The sequence below is a fragment of the Apis cerana genome, linkage group LG9, assembly GCF_029169275.1.
Source record: "Apis cerana isolate GH-2021 linkage group LG9, AcerK_1.0, whole genome shotgun sequence".
In the NCBI taxonomy this organism is placed as follows: domain Eukaryota; kingdom Metazoa; phylum Arthropoda; class Insecta; order Hymenoptera; family Apidae; genus Apis; species Apis cerana.
Window position 1 is genome coordinate 1,644,507 of NC_083860.1, and position 19,981 is coordinate 1,664,487.

At 18.8% G+C, this 19,981-nt stretch overlaps 4 protein-coding genes across 10 annotated transcripts; 2 read left to right on the top strand and 2 right to left on the bottom strand.

The window, feature by feature from the left end:
- The first annotated feature begins 32 nt into the window (after positions 1-32).
- Positions 33-10,013, top strand: LOC107994012 (cilia- and flagella-associated protein 44). Of its 2 annotated transcripts, XM_062079852.1 has the most exons (25): positions 33-262; positions 339-501; positions 641-780; positions 891-1,185; positions 1,289-1,433; positions 1,516-1,706; positions 1,780-2,022; positions 2,109-2,284; positions 2,395-2,533; positions 2,600-2,873; positions 2,980-3,220; positions 3,312-3,573; positions 3,676-3,839; positions 4,971-5,183; positions 5,264-5,371; positions 5,620-5,797; positions 5,874-6,059; positions 6,125-6,322; positions 6,418-6,951; positions 7,032-7,200; positions 7,308-7,606; positions 7,696-7,892; positions 7,958-8,175; positions 8,311-8,453; positions 9,343-10,013. In XM_062079852.1, exons 1-25 carry the CDS (start codon positions 33-35, stop codon positions 9,508-9,510), a joined length of 5,274 nt encoding a protein of 1,757 aa, XP_061935836.1. In that variant the 3' UTR covers positions 9,511-10,013. The 2 variants fall into 2 exon arrangements, with proteins under 2 accessions (XP_061935836.1, XP_061935837.1); XM_062079853.1 differs by lacking the exons at positions 8,311-8,453; positions 9,343-10,013 and having other exon boundaries at positions 7,696-7,888; positions 7,958-8,139.
- A 669-nt stretch (positions 10,014-10,682) lies between these two features.
- Positions 10,683-12,907, top strand: LOC107996317 (TATA-box-binding protein). Of its 5 annotated transcripts, XR_009831247.1 has the most exons (7): positions 10,683-11,216; positions 11,296-11,426; positions 11,496-11,739; positions 11,821-12,019; positions 12,114-12,241; positions 12,442-12,536; positions 12,658-12,907. XR_009831247.1 is itself a non-coding variant. In XM_062079856.1 (5 exons), the coding sequence occupies exons 1-5, from the start codon at positions 10,905-10,907 to the stop codon at positions 12,188-12,190; spliced, it is 963 nt and encodes a 320-aa protein (XP_061935840.1). In that variant the 5' UTR covers positions 10,683-10,904; the 3' UTR covers positions 12,191-12,318. The 5 variants fall into 5 exon arrangements, 1 of the variants encoding a protein (XP_061935840.1); XR_009831248.1 differs by having other exon boundaries at positions 12,329-12,907; XR_009831249.1 differs by having other exon boundaries at positions 12,439-12,907.
- LOC107996331 (exosome complex component MTR3) lies at positions 12,851-14,489 on the bottom strand. The gene is made up of 4 exons (XM_017054324.2): positions 14,060-14,489; positions 13,726-13,979; positions 13,301-13,447; positions 12,851-13,211 (listed from the first exon to the last, which is right to left on the bottom strand). Exons 1-4 carry the CDS (start codon positions 14,205-14,207, stop codon positions 12,939-12,941), a joined length of 822 nt encoding a protein of 273 aa, XP_016909813.1. The 5' UTR covers positions 14,208-14,489; the 3' UTR covers positions 12,851-12,938.
- An 828-nt stretch (positions 14,490-15,317) lies between these two features.
- Positions 15,318-16,824, bottom strand: LOC107994341 (uncharacterized). Of its 2 annotated transcripts, none has more exons than XM_017051200.3 (5): positions 16,571-16,824; positions 16,375-16,499; positions 15,968-16,306; positions 15,616-15,883; positions 15,318-15,539 (listed from the first exon to the last, which is right to left on the bottom strand). In XM_017051200.3, exons 1-5 carry the CDS (start codon positions 16,603-16,605, stop codon positions 15,461-15,463), a joined length of 846 nt encoding a protein of 281 aa, XP_016906689.1. In that variant the 5' UTR covers positions 16,606-16,824; the 3' UTR covers positions 15,318-15,460. The 2 variants fall into 2 exon arrangements, with proteins under 2 accessions (XP_016906689.1, XP_028520866.1); XM_028665065.2 differs by having other exon boundaries at positions 15,968-16,225; positions 16,571-16,809.
- Positions 16,825-19,981: the final 3,157 nt, after the last annotated feature.

Consider the following 19,981-nt stretch of genomic DNA (forward strand, 5'->3'; position numbering starts at 1 on the left):
ATCATTATCGTAATATTGGTCGCAGAAACAAAATGGCTAACGGTGGCAAATTTGAAAATGATGAAACTTTGAGAGAAAATGATGAAGATTTGAAAGAAAAAGAAGAAAAAAAAAAAAAAGAAGAAGAAGGAGAAGAAGAAGAAGAAGAAGAAGAAGAAGAAGAAGAAGAAGAAGAAATATTTGATGTGACAGATGAAAAGCATTCATTTATAGCTTGGAAACCTCAAGATGGAACTATAATTGAAAATATTTTAGAATTTTTGTATCCTTATTTTTCTTTTATGCATTTCTATTTTCATTATTTTATATATTATAAAATTTCTTAATATACATATTAGTTATTCATATGCATATGATTGTCGAAAATATTTCAATCTTTGTGTAGTTGATCCAAATACTATTGCTTTTGCTACTGGCAATTTAATTCAGTTTTTTAATATAGAAGAAAATAAAATTTGGTTTAAATTAGGTTCTATAGGAACTGGTATTGGGCACATATCAGTAAATATTGTATTTTTAATTAAAATTAAAATCATTATAAATTTAAAAAGTTTTTTTATAAAATTATTTAAAAGAAAATATTTAAATTAAATATTTAAAAAAAATTATTTAAAAAAAATATTATATCTTTTCTTTATAGAAAAACCCTGTTTTTGAACATATTGCTGTTGGAGCAAATGGTAAAAATCCTGTGATAAATATTCTTAATTGGCCTCATATGACAACTATAATTGTTTTAAAAGGAGGAACAACTAAACGTTATCTTCATTTATCATATAGGTTTATATTTAATAATAATTAGTTTAATAATAATTTTAAATAAATATATATATATTTATTTAAAAAAATATATATAATTAAGACATGATATGAAATAATATTTTTTATAGTCCAGATGGTTTATTATTGGCATCACAAGGTGGTGAGCCTGATTATTACATTTCTCTTTGGAATTGGAAAGAGTCAAAAATTGTTTTGCAATGTAAATCTTATGTTCAAAATATATATAATGTTACTTTTTCTAAATTCATTCCTGGCCAATTAACATCAAGTGGTATAGGACATATTAAATTTTGGAAAATGTCTAGAACTTTTACTGGATTAAAACTTAAAGGTGAAATTGGTAAATTCGGAAGTACAGAAATCTCTGATATTATAGCAATTTATCCTATGCCAAATGAAACTGTAAGAAAACATTAAATTAATTGTATAAAAAAAATAATTTACAATGTGATATATTACAATATGATAGAAATTTATAATTAAACATTTTAAGTAAATTTTTCAGGTGATTTCTGGATGCGAGTGGGGTAATATTCTTTTATGGGATGAAAGTTTAATTAAACTTGAAGCATGTAGAAAAAATAAAGAAACAGCACATACTGGTTTTATCACTCAATTTGAATTTATTAATCAAGAATTGATATCAGTTGGTAATAACACATAAATTCATGCAATTAATATACAATAATTATAAAAAAGGAAAAAATATAGAAAATATAATTTTTAATTTAGGATCTGATGGATGGATACGATTTTGGTTTTATGAAACCATAGATCATGCTGATCTTGCTGATGATGAACAATTTCTTGAGATTCAACCAATTTATGAATTTGAAATTGCAGAAAATGAAGAAAATGCAATGCTTATAAGTATACAAAAACAGGAGCCAGATAATCCTGATAAAACAATTTGGTATGCTCAAGTGAGTATAATGTAATCACACATGTATAAAAGATATAAAAGGTAATATAAATATTGAAAAAAATATTTAATAGGATGGAAATGGAGGTTTATGGTTACTTGATCTTTGTACTCTTAAAAAAAAACCTATACAAAAGAAAATTTTTATATGTCATGCTGGTCCTGTTGTTGATATGGATATAGCAGATTGGGGACCTTTTGTAGCAACATTTGATAAAAATGGCAATTTGCATATTTATAATTATATAGAAAAAACATTAAATTTAATTTATAAATTTCATAATACTGGTAGCCAGATTATTTGGCTTCCATGTAATGTAAATATTTCTTTTTTTTTATTTTCTTTGAATAATTTCAATAGTTTTAATTATTTTATTAAAATTTTATTGAAAAAATTTATTAGATTGAAAAAACAGGCTCAACACTTATATGTGCTTTTGAAAATGGTATTATTAGAATGATTACATTAGAAACTACAAAAATTGAAAATAAAAATGAGAAAAATCATGTAAAATTAATTCAAGTTTTAAGACCACATTCAATGCCAATTACTGTAATGTCTTTAAATACATCTAGTAGGTATGTTTTATATATATATATATATATATATATATATATATATATATATATGTATGTTTTATATATACTATGTAATTTTATTATTATTAATATATATTTCTTATTTCTAGTGTATTAGTAACAGGTAGTGATGATGCTACTATTTTTGTATTTAATATTCATACTCCCAATAATTATCCTACAATTGTACCTATTGGTTATGTAAAACTTCCATCCTCTGTTACTTGTATGACATGGAATCCTTATGAAGTAAATACAATTATTTAAACCAAAAAAAAAAAAAATATAGATAATAATTTTAATTAATACAAATAGGAAGCTGTTTTGTTAATTGGATGTTTAAAAGGAGATTGTGTGGAAGTAAAATTACCTATAACACCTCAATCATATACAACAACTTCTTATGAGTTAATTAAATGTAAACCAATATCATTTAAATTTGAATCAGTAAAATCTACGATAGAAAGAGAGGCTATAAGAAAAAAATATGAAGAAGAAAGAGAAGAAAGATTAAAAGAAAGAAGAAAAAAAATGGAAGAATTAATTGCTGAAAGTCCTCATATTGTAATTGATGAAGAAACATTTCTTAGTAAATATTTTTAACTATATATATATATTCAATTTAAATTAAATATATTAATAATTCAATTTAAATTGTATGCTGTAACAATTTTTATATATTTCATTTTTTTTAGTGGAAGTTGATGAAAAAGAAATGATTCTTCCAGAAATTTATATTCCAGAAATTCCAAATAAAGTTTTAATAGCGCAATATGGTATAAATGGAAATATATGGTTATTTATGGCTGGTTTTGATGCAGGATATGTTTATGAATATCCACGTCCATTGTCAGTAAAACCAAAAGATATTAAATTACTTAGACCTAAAATAATTGAATATGCAAAAGATATAGAAATACATAATTTTCTTTTTCAGTAAGAATATTTGAAAGTATTTTTGAAAAACAAAATGCGTAAAAATAATAAAAATAATAAAAATAAAATAATAATTTATATTTTTTTTTAGAAAAAAATATTTATACTTGGGAACACAATATGGACAAGTTTATGTAATTAAGATAAAACAAGAAGATCCATTAAATTTTTCAGACTGTTGGATTTTGCAAACACATGATCATTATAATGGACATATATCTAAAATTTTATTAAGTTATAATAAAGAAATGTTGCTAACATGTGGCCATGATGGAAATATATTTTCATTCTCAATCAATGATACACCAGATGAAAAATATGAAATTCCAAAATTAGAGTATTTTCTTTTTGTGGTATGTTACATGGTTTCCTAATCAATATTTTGGTAAAATTAAATTTGATATTTGTAATTATTATTTATAAATATTTTTATAATTATTTATAATTACATATAGCCTAAAATTGTTGAAGATATTGAAGATGTTGATTATCCAACTTTAGAAGAAGTAATTACTCGAATAGAACAAAATAGAATTATTTCTGTTGCAGAGGAAAAAAAGAAACATATTCTTGAAATTGTACGTAATTTAGCAGAAGAATTCACTAAAATCACTACAAGGTATATATTTTTCTTTATTTCTTAAGTATAAAATCAATGAGTACTCTTTATTTTTATTAATCTTATTGTTATTATTATCATATTCTTGATTCCATCAGTTGTCATATTTATTTGATATGAGATATAAACTAATTTTTGTGGCATTTTCTAATTATGTAGCAAATTTTTAATGTATTACATATTTTTAATAGGAACAATTTTTGTATTATATTGTTATATTTATTAGAAATTGTTTTGATGAATCTAAATTCTGATTAAAATTAATAGCAATAATATAATATAAATGTGTTTTCATATTCTTTTTAATTTTATTGTTAATTTTATTGTTAATTTTTTGATATTTTCTTATTTTTTTTGATTTTGAAATTACTTGTAAAGATTATATTTATTAGTTTTATATTATAAAATATAAAAATTATATTTACATTAGATAAAGCATGATAAAATTAAAATAAAACATATGATAGTTTATGATGATAGAGATATCTTATTTCATCTAATATAAATTTATTATTATTTTTATTATTATTATATATTATATATAATATATATTATATAATATTATATATTATATATATATTAAGTTATAATAATAATATAATAATATATATATATATATATAATATATATTATTATATTATTATATTATTATTATAACTTAATAAATAAACTTTAATCGATATTTTTATATCAACTTTTATATTTGCTTTTTAACTCTCCAAAAATGATATATTATGAATATATTAATTCTCTATATATAAGAACTGATTAGCAATTATATTGGATTATATTATATAAATATTACGTAAATAATATAATATATTGTAATATTATTATAATATTTATTATAATATAATATTACATAGTAATATTTACTATGTAATGCTTCTTTGCCCATATTTTCTTTTTATCATTACTGATTATTTAATTATATGCTTTAATTATTGCTTGATGTAGCATTGTAATTTTATTATAAACATAATTTCTCAAGTTTTTTTTATTTGTTTCTTTTTTATTTGTTTAGTATAAGTATATCTATTAATTTTTTTGTTCTTTAACTTATTATTATTATAATTATTCATTATTATCATTATAATTAAATTCTGTGATTGTTTTTTTTTTTTAATTTAGAAACAAATCTCTTCTAAAATCACAGCAAATATTACAATTTGACTTGGATTCAAGAATAGTAGAAGATTTAGAACAGCAATTGAAAACACAAATAATCTTAACACAACAAAAATTAGAATTTGAAGTAGAAAAAAATAAATTACAATTGGAAAAGCTTATGAATCATTTTATTATGCCTATCACTTGTTTACCTTTTGCAGTTTATGGAATATTGTAAGTATTTTTCTTTTTTTAAATTGTTGTGTATCAACATTCTTATAAAAAATTATACCAATTAAAATTTATAAAATTAGGAATGAAAATAAAGCAGTGTATTCTGTAAGAGAATTAAAATTAGATACTGATGGAATATTAAAATGTATGAAATTAATGAAGCAAGAAGAACGACAAAAAACAGACAGGTATTTTTTTCTATTATATAAATTTATATATTTATATTTCTTAATTTTTAATTATTTTCTAAGAAATTAATTTCCTGCAAAAATTGGATAATATATTATGCGAAAAAACAATTTTATATATTTTTTACTATTAATAATAATAATATTAATAATTATATTTATATGATCTATTTTTAATTGAATAATTTTTTGTAATACAAATGATTTAACGATTTTTTTTTTTTTATATGTATATTCTTAAATTATAGAATAATAAAAGAACACATTGAGGAAGAAAAACATGAAGTAGAAGAAAGAGAAATACAATATGTAGGACTTTTAGGTGAAGATTTTAGTGATTTAACATCAGGATTAGGATTACAAATTAATCAAATGTTTTCAAAATATAAGGAGAAAAAAATTAGATTAATGGAACGGCAAAAAGAAGTAAATAAATTAAAATAAAAAAAATTATGTTAAAAATAATATCTATTATTTTTTTAAAAGTATATTATATATACAGTGGCAAAAATTATATAGAAAAAAACCAAATTTAATTAAAGGTCGTTTAAAAGATACAGTTTTTCTTGAAAAGGCAAAACAAACCATTGGTGAATATAATTTAAAAGTGGATGTAGATTTTAGTTTGACAAGAAAAAGAGAAACTGCAGCTATAAAATTTAAACAACTTATGGATTGTAGAAATAAGGTAAAAATGATAGAGAATTCAGTATTAAAATAATTTTAAAAATAATTATTTTTCTTAATTTATAGCTTCATAATTTGCGAGAGAATTTCAATATGAAGTTGAAAGCAATTGCACTAAAAAAACAAAGAATGCAAGAAGAATTTGGTAAACTAATAGAAACTCTTAAAAAAATTCATATAGAAATTCCATTGAAAAATGTAAAACCTTTACCGTATCCACCAAAAGTGAATCTTGATATTGAATTTCCTGAACACAATCTTGAGGTTAATTATATTTAATTAATAATTAAGCATAATTTAATTATATAGGATAAAATTATATAGAATTATTTTTTATAATTTTATAATAATTATTATAGCTTGAAAAATATATATCTATGTCAGAAATGATGCAACAAGTAAAACGCGAAAAACAATCATTGATTGTAGATCAATTAATAGATTATTCTGATTTAGAATATGAAGTATTATATTGTGATGACAAAAGTATTCATGAAGAACAAGACCTTCTTCATTCTCTTATTTCTTCTTCAACAATAAAAATAAGAGATCAGTCATCTATAGCATATGATTTAATTAAAAATCTTAACATAAGTGACTCTGTTCAAACTAGTTGGGAACGTGAAATGAAACGTTCTCGAATGTGGAGAAAAATATATGAACAAGATTGTATTTTACAACATATCAATACTGAATATAAACAATTGGAGAATGAATTAGATGAGTTAGAAAAATATAGATTAGATGTTATATATCAAAGTATATATATGAATCTGAATTTGTTAACTTTATATGAAGAATTTATTATTTTAAGAGAATCTGAAACAATGGAACATTTACTTGAAGAAAAAGTTACTCAGAAATCAAATGAACATACTACATTGGTGTTAAAGGTTATTATTCTTCTATAATAAAAGAATTAATTTTTAATCATATTTTTATTTATTAATAATATTATATTAATATACAATAGATGCAAGGTACAAATATTAATATTACTACACGAGAAGAAGAAATTCGAAAATTGCATATAAAAATTAAAGATATTGCTACTGAATTTGCAAAAACTACAGTCGATAGTAAATTTCATAATTTTCTTCAAAAAATATTTAAAAAAAAATATACAATAAAAAAAGCAAATGGTATTAAATTCTATTACTTTTATTATAAATATATTTTTAATTAAATTTAATAATATAATTTTCAGTTATTAAATAATAGTTAATTATATTAAAATTACAATTTTTAGCTTCTTTAGATTCAGTTACAGAATCAACAGAAACTACTGATGAAGAAACAGATGACACCATAGATTCTGAAGCTGAATATGTTCCATTTGATGAAAACATATGTCCAGTGGGATGTGATATACAATTATATGAAATGGCATTTGCTATGAGAGAAAAACGATATGCATATGAATTTCAAATCAGAGAAGAACAAAAAGAAATAGAACTTTTGCAAAAAGAATTGGATACTGATACGAAATATTTAAAAGTTGTTGAAAGTATTTTAAAAAGTCATCAGGAAGAATTGGAAAAATTTATGGTATTTTCAAACATATTTGAATATATTTTCAAAGATATCCTATCATATATAATTTATAAAATATGTATTTTATTTTTTATTTATTATAGTTGGATAAACAAAAAAAATTAAATGAAATTAATGTAACAGTTATATTGAAACTTCATCAGTTACAGCATATATTAGATTCTGGGTCTATTGCAAACATTGAAGATTGTATAGTTTTTAATAAAAAAAAATTATCAAATTTATATGCTAGAGTAGGAGAATTGCAAGAGGAAACATACAACTTAGAAGAAACACGCAAGTACAATTAAAAAAAATAAAATAAAATAGAAAAATTTGTAAAAAAAAATTTATGATTTATTACAGAAAAAATGAAATACATTTAAAACGAATAAAATTGGACCTAAAATATATGAAAACTCAAAACAAAAAATTAAAAGAAGAAATCAAAGAAAAAATGATACAAAAATTTGGTTGTAAAGTATCTTTGATTGAACTTTATGAAATTATTTTACAGAGATTAATTTATGATACTAAAATTGATGTACGAAAAATTATGAAGAATTTTACTAAGGATATAGAAAGTAAATTTTATAAATTTTATAATTTTGTTTATTATATTATTATTATATTGTTTATTATAATGTTTATATACATAAATAATTATATAAAATTATTTTAATGAAAACATATACATTTCTATTATTATAATCTTTCAGATACAAAATGGAAATATAAGGAAAGTTTAATTACCTTAGAAAATTTAATTCAGTATAATACTGAAAAATTAAGTTTTTTAACAATATTAGAAAAAGAAAACTTCAAACTTAAAAAAATTTTGAAACAAACTTTAATTTCAGAAGTAAAATATTTTATTAAATCTGCTTATTCACATATAATTTGGACTACTTAATATGATTATTATTTATTTTTATTATTAATTAATCAAAATTTTTTACTATAAATAATAAATTATTTAATATAAATAATTTAAAAAAATGTTTAAGATAATAATATCATATATTTATATATTTTTTTTAAATTTTCAAATTCACTTTCATATATAATCCTATATATAACATTTTCATTTTATTAACAATTAATTCAATAAATTTAAAAACTTTTTTGTTTAAAAGAAAAATTAGAATGATATAGAAAAAAATTAAAGATGATCTTGAAAATTTATTTACAAAAATATACAAAATAAATCAAATTTCATTATTTCAAAGGTTCTTAAAAATTTTAACATTTATAATGAAAAATTTATCAATACATTAATAATGAGAATAATTAATATAATTATATTAAATAGTCCATTTAATAAAACTTTATCTTGGAGAACCAAAAATTTTTTTTATTTACTTAATATTAAAAATTATTTATGTTTAAAAGAGCTTATTATATAATTTTGAAGTTATATTAATTTTATTTACAATTTGTCCGACAATCATTTCAAACAAATAATTTTGATAAGAATTAATTTTTAGAATTATTTTGCAAAATTTATGATTTTAAATATTGATTTGTTTAGCAATATAATTTACTAAAAAATATATTTATTAACTATTAGTATTTTTAAATACTTATGATTGGTTAAAATTAAAAGCAATTTTTTAATTTTATTTGTCAAATACTATAAAGAAATATAAAAATAAACAAATTTTTAGTTTTTCATAATGAAGTTTTAGCATTATTAATTCTTAATCAATTAGAAATTATATTAGTTAAATAATCAGTATTTTTCTTTACAGAAGGATATGTTAGAAATAGAACTTGAACATAAGACTGACTTAATTACACTTGAAAATATTCTTCACAATCAAATTCAACAAAAACATATTCTACAGAATGATATAGAAAATCTTAAAATTGGATCAAGAAAATTATTTTCAAATTGTTTGAATCAAAATATATCATAAAAAATTAATTTTAAATAAAATTATTGATTAATTGTATAATATATCATTTAAAACATTATTTTTAACAGTCTGATTAAAATTAGAAATTGACAAATTTTTTTTTAATAAAACTTATTAATATTTATAATAAGAAATAATAACAATAATAATAATAATTGATATATATTTTATTCTTACTTAATGTAAAACATTAAAATAAAAATATATTATTATATATAATATATATATTATAATTAAAAAATATTAAAAATATGTTTGTAATTTATTTTTAAGTTTATAATTTTTTCAGATTTTTTTATATTTTATTATTACAAAATATCCTTATTTTCATCGATTAATTTGTAATCTATGATATTGAAATTTTTTAATTTTTTTTATATATTTTTATATATATTTTTTATAAATTTTGAAAATAATAGTCTTAATTATTGGAATTAATGATTTAAAACTTGTATATAAATTTTTAGAGATTATATAAAATAAACACCATGTTAAATTCTTAACTAACTTTTTTAATTTTTAAAAATTAAAAATAGACCAAATTTGAATTATCTTTCAATCAAATATTTTCATATAATTTCACATAACATAATTAATATTATTAATAATTATTTATTAATATTATTGATATTATTACAAATATAATTATTTATATTATATTTTTAATGAAAAATTATAAATTATAAATATATTATAAATTTTGATATAATTTTTTATCTAAAAGATAATTTAGCGCGGCTTCTATTATCCAATTAAATTATATAAAAAACTAACATAGAATCATGAAATTCTTTAATAGAAAGGTAATTTAAATTTGATGCGTGTTTCTTTTTCTATCATTCAATCAGATTGGATAAAAATTCAATATGGTTATATATTTTTTAAAAATCCCTAAAAATGTAAAAATTTACATGTAAATAACTTTTAGTTACTGAATTTCTATAATTAAAATTGTCTTTTTTGAATTTTATTTATCAAAATTTATGATATATAAAAAAAATATTTAAAATTTAAATATTTTAAATTAAAATTTAATTTTTTTATTTAATTATTAAATTTATTATATTTAGAAAATATTAAATAATTTTAAAGAAAGTAAATGTTAAAATGATGAAATGTTAATAATTTGTATATATTCTTTTTAAGCGATTCTAATTAACGTATTATTAATGACATAAGGAAATGTCAACTCTAGCTTAACGTTTAAAAAGTCTATGGTAATTTTTAAACTAAGAAGTTGTAAACAAACAAGAATAGAACAATGAATAAAAAATAAAGATAAAAAAAAAGATATAGTAGAAATATAAATTTATTTCTGTATAAAGAGTGTATTTATTTATTCTTTTAGAAATTATAAAAATAGAAATTTAAAGTGTTTTTTAAATAAAAAAAAAATGGATCAAATGTTACCTAGTCCTGGATTTAGCATTCCAAGTATAGGCACACCTTTACATCAACCAGAAGAGGACCAACAAATCTTACCTAATGCGTTACAACAGCAGCAACAACAGCAGCAACAACAACAACAACAATCACAGCAGCAGCAACAATCACAACAACAATATCAATTACAACAACTACATACTATGAGTCCAAACATACAAAGTGGTATGCTGATGATCGGAACACCACAAAAAAATATGCATGCCTATGCAACAACACCTACTTTTGCAACGCCACAAAGTCTTATGCAACCTCAAACACCGGTATGGCTATGTAATAGTTTTTAAATTTATTGAATATTATGTTTTATATTATCTAAAAAAGTTATAATATTGTTTATAGCAAAATATGATGTCTCCATTAGTACAAAATACTAATCATATAGCTCCTCCATCTATAGGACCATCTACACCTGGTCCTATGACACCTATGACACCGGCTTCTGCAGATCCAGGAATATTACCTCAACTTCAGTAAATTAAAAATTATTTTATAATGAAAAATATATCTAATTCATTACATATCTAATACATTGATTTTAGGAATATTGTTTCTACAGTTAATTTAAATTGCAAATTAGATTTAAAAAAAATAGCTCTTCATGCTAGAAATGCAGAATATAATCCAAAGAGATTTGCTGCAGTTATTATGAGGATAAGAGAACCAAGAACTACTGCATTAATATTTAGTAGTGGAAAAATGGTTTGTACTGGAGCAAAAAGTGAAGAGGATTCTCGATTGGCAGCAAGAAAGTATGCTAGAATTATTCAGAAACTTGGTTTCCCTGTTAGTAAATATTTTATTATAAAATCATTTATTTATTTTTAATCAATTATTATAAATTTAATTTATTTTATTATTTTAAAGGCAAAATTTCTTGATTTCAAAATACAAAATATGGTAGGCAGCTGTGATGTGAAATTTCCAATTAGATTAGAAGGTTTAGTACTTACACATGGACAATTCTCTTCATATGAACCTGAACTTTTCCCTGGATTAATATATCGTATGGTTAAACCTAGAATCGTTTTACTTATATTTGTTTCAGGAAAAGTAGTGTTAACAGGTTAGTAATTACTATATATGTTATTCTTTTTTTTAAATATATAACTTATGATTCATTTTTTAAATTATTCTTATTATTCTTATTATTTGAGTAGGAGCAAAAGTTAGACAAGAAATTTATGAAGCATTTGATAATATCTACCCTATTTTGAAGAGCTTTAAAAAACAATGATTTTATTTTTTATTACATGTTAAAGTTATGTATTAAATGGACAAAACTAAGGTAAGATATTTTGATATTATTGCCTTATAGTCAAATAAATAAAATAAATTATGTATGTTTTGCTATGGTACTAAAAATTTTTTAAAGGAATTAAACAAATTCTATGAAATAAATAGACTCAAAAATATTTTTATTAAAATAATTATTAAAAAAAATAATACGTTTAATTTTTAATTTTATTAAACAATTTTTAAAAGCAGAAGCTTCCAAATTTATTATTATGGAATAATATGAAAAATATAGACTACTTGGAAAGCAATTTACCTTCTTGATGATATGGTACTTTGATTGAAAGGTAGTTATTATTCTTTAGAATTGAACTATTAATTTATATAATGTATATATTGTTAAAATTTAATAACAAATTTCATTTTATTTTATGCATAAAATATGATCTGTATTTTTTCAATTAATAGAAATAACTAATACCTCATTATGCAAATAATTGTAAAGAGAAGAAAGAAATCCATCTATAGAATAAGAAAGAATAATAACAATTTTTATGTTTGTAAGATTATCTGTATTCTTAAAAATGTTTTAACTCTGTAAAAATTAGATAACATTTTGATACATTGTAATATGAATTAACTATTAAATACAAAATAAGAATTGTACAAATATTAAAACATTTTTATTATAAAAATATACATTTTTTTGTGACAAGAACTTGTTTTAATGAAATATTTCATTATTTTATTTAATTATGTAACTTCATAATAGTTTTTACCAAACATTGCTGAAGTACAGGACAAATATCTTTGTTAACTGTTGTTAAAATTTCTGTTGCCTGTATAATAGAATTTGTATCAATGCTTCCAATTAAAAATACTTCAGATACTTGATTATGCTGTGCAAGACTAGCTAGTGTAATTATTCCATGATTAAAATCATCTTGATTATCTGGTTGTGTATTGCATATTATCTCTTCTGTATCAGTAGGATCCATTAAGTAATGATTATCATATATACCCTGTATTGTATTTATTGAATTTAATACTTAAAAAAACAAATAACAAAAATCAAATATTTATGTTCTTAGTTTTTTTAATAATCACTTACTATAGTAGAAGCTGTAACCAAACCAAACATAGGAACACCTGCATTAGCTAAAGCAGTACTAGCAGCCATAATTGCAGCAGCTAATGAAGATCCAGCATTGTCTAAGACCATTGCATATACATCTACTTGAAAATTAGGAAATTCATGCTGAAAAATAACAACTTTTTATATTTAATATTAAGAATGATCAATTATATAAATAATATAAATTAATCAAATTATAGAAGTATATAATATATAGAATTTGCTTTGAAGTATTTTTGTAATTAAATTAATTTAATTTTTAAAAAATACTTCTATTGAAATAATTAATCACTTACTATAGTAGAAGCTGATAGAATAATTAATATTTATATTAATAATAATTATATAGAAAAATTTATATTATATATCATATCGTATTATATATCATATTATATATTTACCAAACATACAGCTGGTTCTAATGCTCTTTGTAAAATTAAACTATATTGTTTTTCCTCTGCATCTTGTTGATGAATTTTTCTTTTTTGACAAGAAAATGGAGAAAATTTAAATTCACAATAAATTTCTCCCTGTGAGCAATAACCATTCCTATTTGATAATTCTCTAGGATCAAAAACAGAACAAACTACTTTTGTATTTCCTAATTCGATATAGGCAGATCCTTTTGCCTGGCTAACAATACCTGTTTTTAAAACTGTAAAAATAAAACATAAATAATTGCTTCAACAATATTTAATAATATTTATTTATAAGATAAAAAAAGTTTAATCTTACATATTTTCCTCATTTCATTATTAGCTCGTTTATCATTTCTTATATTAAAATCATGTTTTATTTTGTCACTCTTTTTATTAAGATTAGAATAAATGTAATAAGGTATAGACACATCTGGACCATTAATTCGTCTTTGATCGATAGGCATTTTAAAAATGGAATATTTTTTTGTTAGAATATTCTTAATTTTCAATTAATATAATAACTTAATTAACCTTAAAAATATACACTTAATTATAAAATATTTACAATAAAATATTATGCATGTATGACAATACTATCACAATGCCTAAAATGTCTATCTAACAATAAATTTTTTTACATTACATGACTTAAGAAGATTCTATATGAAGTTATGCTATGCGCATAAGAGAAATGTAAAATATGCTTTGCGCATCGCATTTACACTTCATAACCTTTGTTATTATACATTTCGTAAATGATTTAATATGTATAATGAAAAAAGTAATTATCCATAATATTTAATTTTTTTTTGAATTTATGATAAATATAGCAACTATATATCAATTTATTTTAATAAATTATATTAATTTATTTTATATTAATATATTTTTAATAAGTTATTTTATAATAATAAAATATATTTAATATGATTAATAGCTATGAAAATTCCTATTCTTTTTAAAAATCTATTACTGTATTGTAATTATTAAAAAAATAAAATTAAAAAAAACATTAAGATTAATATATAAAATAAATCTTTAATATATTATAAATTATAATATTAATCAATATCATATATATACTAATCACTAATTCAATTCAAATGATATTTATTTTGCTATTGAACTTTTTATTTTTCATAGAATTTTAATATAACTTTTATTATAAAAATATAAAATTATTATAATTTATTATAAAAATATAAAATTATATAAAGATTATAAAAAAAATATCTTATTATTCAATCTTAAATACATTAAATGTTTTAAACAAATTATATAGTATATTAATATTATAATTAATACATATAATATATAATATAGAATTTTTGATTTTAAAAATCAAAGTAAATAAAAATTAATGTATAAAAATATCAGTTAAGATTTATTTATTATAGTTATAAGCAATTAAAATATTAAAATATTAAAGCAGAACAGAAAGAGAATGAAATCATTTTATTTCTATTATATTTTTCCTTTCTTTATTTAATGCAAATTTAAAATTCTTATAACTTAATAAATAAATTTTAATAAATTTTTATGTTTGTTTTGATATATAAAATCAATCCTTAATATATATTTCATATTAATAATATAATAATCTTAAATATATTTCATAAATGTATTAACACTCTGTATATTATTACATATGATTTAATATTATATCATGAATGATTATTGAATATTATATGATTATATAATATTATATTAATGTCAATTAATCATGACATTGCATTAGGCATAAAGATGCAGTTTTTAATACAAGAGCTTGTAAACTACAAAGCATTTTCTCCACTCTGCAATAATAATAAAATTAATTATTATTATAATAATTTTAATATTAACAATTTTAATTTTATTTTATTCCATTACCTTTCTTGATGATTTTCAATATTATTAACAATATTTACAAACTCTTTAATATGCATATTAATATCTTGATACGTTTTATTTTTTGGTCCAATCAAATCTATAATAGATTTTAAACTTTCTGAACATAATTTTAAAGTTTTGCTTGTTTCTTTCCATTCTTCAGGTGTTTCAGGAAGAATAATATCATTACAGCGAAGTAAATCCAAAGGTTGCAAAAGATTATATAACTTAGATATAATATCTTTTAATGTTTGAAGATCTTCTTCTTCTACAATTAAAATAAATTTAATTATTTCTTATAATACATATTTAATTATGAAAGTTTAAGAAATAATTTTTATATAATATTTACTAGTACAATTATTCACATCTATAATTTGTGAATCAACATCATTTTGTATTTTTATCAAATTTATTATATCTCTTTCTCTAGTTTTCAATTTAAATAATTTATCTTCATTATGTTCATATTCCTTAGTTATTGTAGCTAACTGACATAAAAATAATTCTGCCTTTTCTTTTGCTTTTTTTTTTAAAATTACTTCTAACATCATGTTTTGCAAATATTGATCATAAAGGAGTTTCATTTCTGTATCATCACATTCTGGAACTGTCATTTTAGTTACATCGAGTAATGATTGTGTAGAAAATATTGACATACGATCCAAAGCAAGTTTTTTTTTTGCAAAATCTAAATACAATTAATATTTTTAATTCTCATAAATTTATTTTAATAATTAATTAAAATAAAATTTTTACTCTGTGGTATAACAAAATCACATGGCATCATTGTTGATCTATGATGAGAACTAGCTGCACGAACATTTGTTATGCTATTTTCTACTATATTTCTTCTTATTGGTTCTAGTGTAGTATTACGTATCCTAAAAAAAATATAACAATTGTATTATATGAAAAATACTGAATATTTTATTTTCTTAATTATCTAATTTACCTTAATTTTTGTTTCTCTGAATGATCTTTTTGCATTTTTATTCACAATTATTTTTATTAATTGATTTACAATTTTTTTAATAATAAAATGTAATGTAAAATCATGACAATATTAATAATCTCTTATTTATAAAATATTAAGAATCTTTAAATTAAAATATATTAACACACAAAATACAACGGTTATGAAATTATAACTGTTTGAAATTGCTCGAATTATTCTCTGACGTTGCTAGTGATGGAGAGATATCGATAGTATTATCGATAATTTAATTTCTCTATTGATAGTAGAGATAATATTACAATTTTAATATATCAATTAATATATCAATTATTACAAGTGAGCTTAATTTATTTTATACATTCATTAAATTTATATATTTATAGTTATCTTTATCTGTATCATGAATTTTTCATTGTTAATTAATTAAGTAATATTATTTATATTTTGAATATTTCTACTTTTTCTATTTTCTATTTTTTAATATTTCTGTGATTTATTATTATTTTTAAACATTTTCTATTTTCTTTTTTTTTAATACTTTTTTTTATTTTTTAAATAAAAAAATTTTAAATATAAAAATAAAAGATAAACATATTAACAAATTATATTTTAATTTTATATATATTATAAATTTCGTAAAGAAAGATAACTCAGAAAATCTTAAATTAAAAAAGCAAAAATCAGATATATTTTGACATGAAAATGAAAATAACGATTTTAAATAAATTGAATATAAATTCTATATTTTTACAAAAAAAATTTTTCAATTTTTTTCATTTAGAAATATTTTAAAAAATTAAATAATCCAAACAAAAATATTATAATATTAATATTTGCAAGTAATATAAAAGCGGAAAAATAATTTAGCGGAAAAATAATATAAATTATATAAATATAATATATATAATAATAATAATATAAAAGTATAATATATAATTATTATATAATTATATAATTATACATTATTATATAATATATTATATTATATTATATAATAATATATAAATATCGTATTAAAAGATTTTGTTCATATATAGAAAAAAAATAAATCGTCAAATAATGAATTAATATTATTAAAATATATATATCTATAACATAAATTTTTTTTAAAAAATCTTTAGAATATGAAAATAATTCAAAACAAAAAAATTTTTAATGAAAATTTTGATCATTGATTTCTAACTTTCTAACATTAACTTTCTAAATGATAATGACTTTAAGAAATTTGTAAAACGTTTAGATTCTAAATATAAAATATCAAATAAATTCAAAGAACATAATGAAATATATTTATGCAGAAAGTTTAATAAAATTAAATGAAATATTAAACAAAAGTAAATATGTTGAATTATAATTATAGATGATTAGTAAACAATAATAATCCATATTATTGTTTATCCATATTATTAATAAGAATATATATCATAAATTTTTATAGATAAAAATTTTTAAATTAAAAATTAATAATTAATTTTAAAGTTAAAAAATGTTATTTTAGCAATCAAAAAATCATATTGTGAAATTATTGCAAGAAATTTATATGAGAAGAGAGGAGTTGGAAAATAAAAATTCTTGCTGTTATAGACAATATAACTAATATAATAAAGACACATAATATTTTCAAAAAGAGATATTTATTTTGTTATTTTTATATTTATTTAAGAGACATTTATTTTATTATTTATACGTATTTTGATAATATAGAATTTTTAAAAAACAATTTTTTTAAGCTTTATTATAACAAAGATAATCAAAAAAGAAAGACCAATAACAAATAAGCAAAATATTCAAAAATAAAAATTAATTTAAGAAGTATTATAATTTAACAAGATAAAATAATTCATATTATGATCAAAAGAATTTTAAAAATAATTCTATGAATTGAATTCAGTATTAATTAAATGAATATGAATAATGATAAAAATTTTTTTTAAATTTTATTTTAAGCATAAACATATATACGTTCATTGTATTTATTTATAATTATCGGTATCTATCAATAATTAAATATCGACGGTTTTTTTACTTCCAATCAGAATGTGACATTAGATTTTGCAAACCTAAAGCATTTGGCAATTCTTAGTTAGCAAGTATATATCTGCATTCATTATGGAATCAAACAGTTTAAAAGTAAAATTGCAATTCAATAGTAAATGCTAGATTTAATTATGTAATATAAATATATATGTTATTATTTTTCTAAAAATTAAAAATATAAAAAAAAATTTTTTATACGAATATATCATTTTTTATAGAATTTAATATAAGAAATTTAAATATAAGAATTTTAATAGAATATTAAAATTCTTTTTAAATTATTCTCATAGTAATAAATTGATAATAAAGAATGATAATAAAAAATAATAATAATATATGAAATATATAAAATAATATAAATTCAAATAAAGAATAATTAAAAAATATATATAATTTATATAATTCGATTTATTGATAAATTATCTTAATAAAAATGATATATAAATAATAAATAAATTTCATCAAAAAAGAACTGAAATATTTATATAATTTTTTAAAAAATTTAAGAAAATTTCATAATATTTTATTGGAGCATTTATTAAAAATTTGAATTTTTTTTTTAATATATAATATAAATTTTGACATGAAATTAGAACAGTTTTAATTTTTAGGAATTTTTAGAAATTATATGATACTTGATATTGAGTTTTTATAATCAATTTGATAAAAAAATGATAAAAGAATAAATCTGTTTTAAATTCAAATTACCTTTTAGTTAAAATTTTATAAGTTATTACTATAAGAGTATTATTTTTTCAAATAATTTGATTGTATGATAAAGGCATAGCATGTAATAAATTTAATTTTCAAATAAAAAATTATATTTCAAACTAAATTTAAATTGAATATAAATCTTACGATGATTAACTCTAATTTAATATTTGCGAAATGATTTAATATAAGAAAATATCATGATATCAATTTTGCATATTGTTATGAGAACATTTGTAATGATATATTTTCCATTAAATAATTATCCATATATTTATAATATTAATTGTATTATATGAAATTTTTTAATAGAAAAAAAATTTAAATTTAGAACGAAAGTTTTTTATTCAAAAAAAAAAACTTTAAATTGAGTAAAAATTCAATATGACATTATATTATTATATAACTTGTTTATCCCAAAAATGGAAAACCATATAAATAATTTTTGAATTCTAATAATTTAAATTCTAAAATTGTTATTTTTACATTCTGCAAAATTTATAAAAATATATAAATTTGTATCTCAAATTAATATTCATAGAAATAAATAATTAATATTATGCATAACTTATAATTATCACATATATAATCTTATAATTGCTTATATATATATATATATTAATTATATTAATCTTTAAAAATTAAATTAAATTTATATTT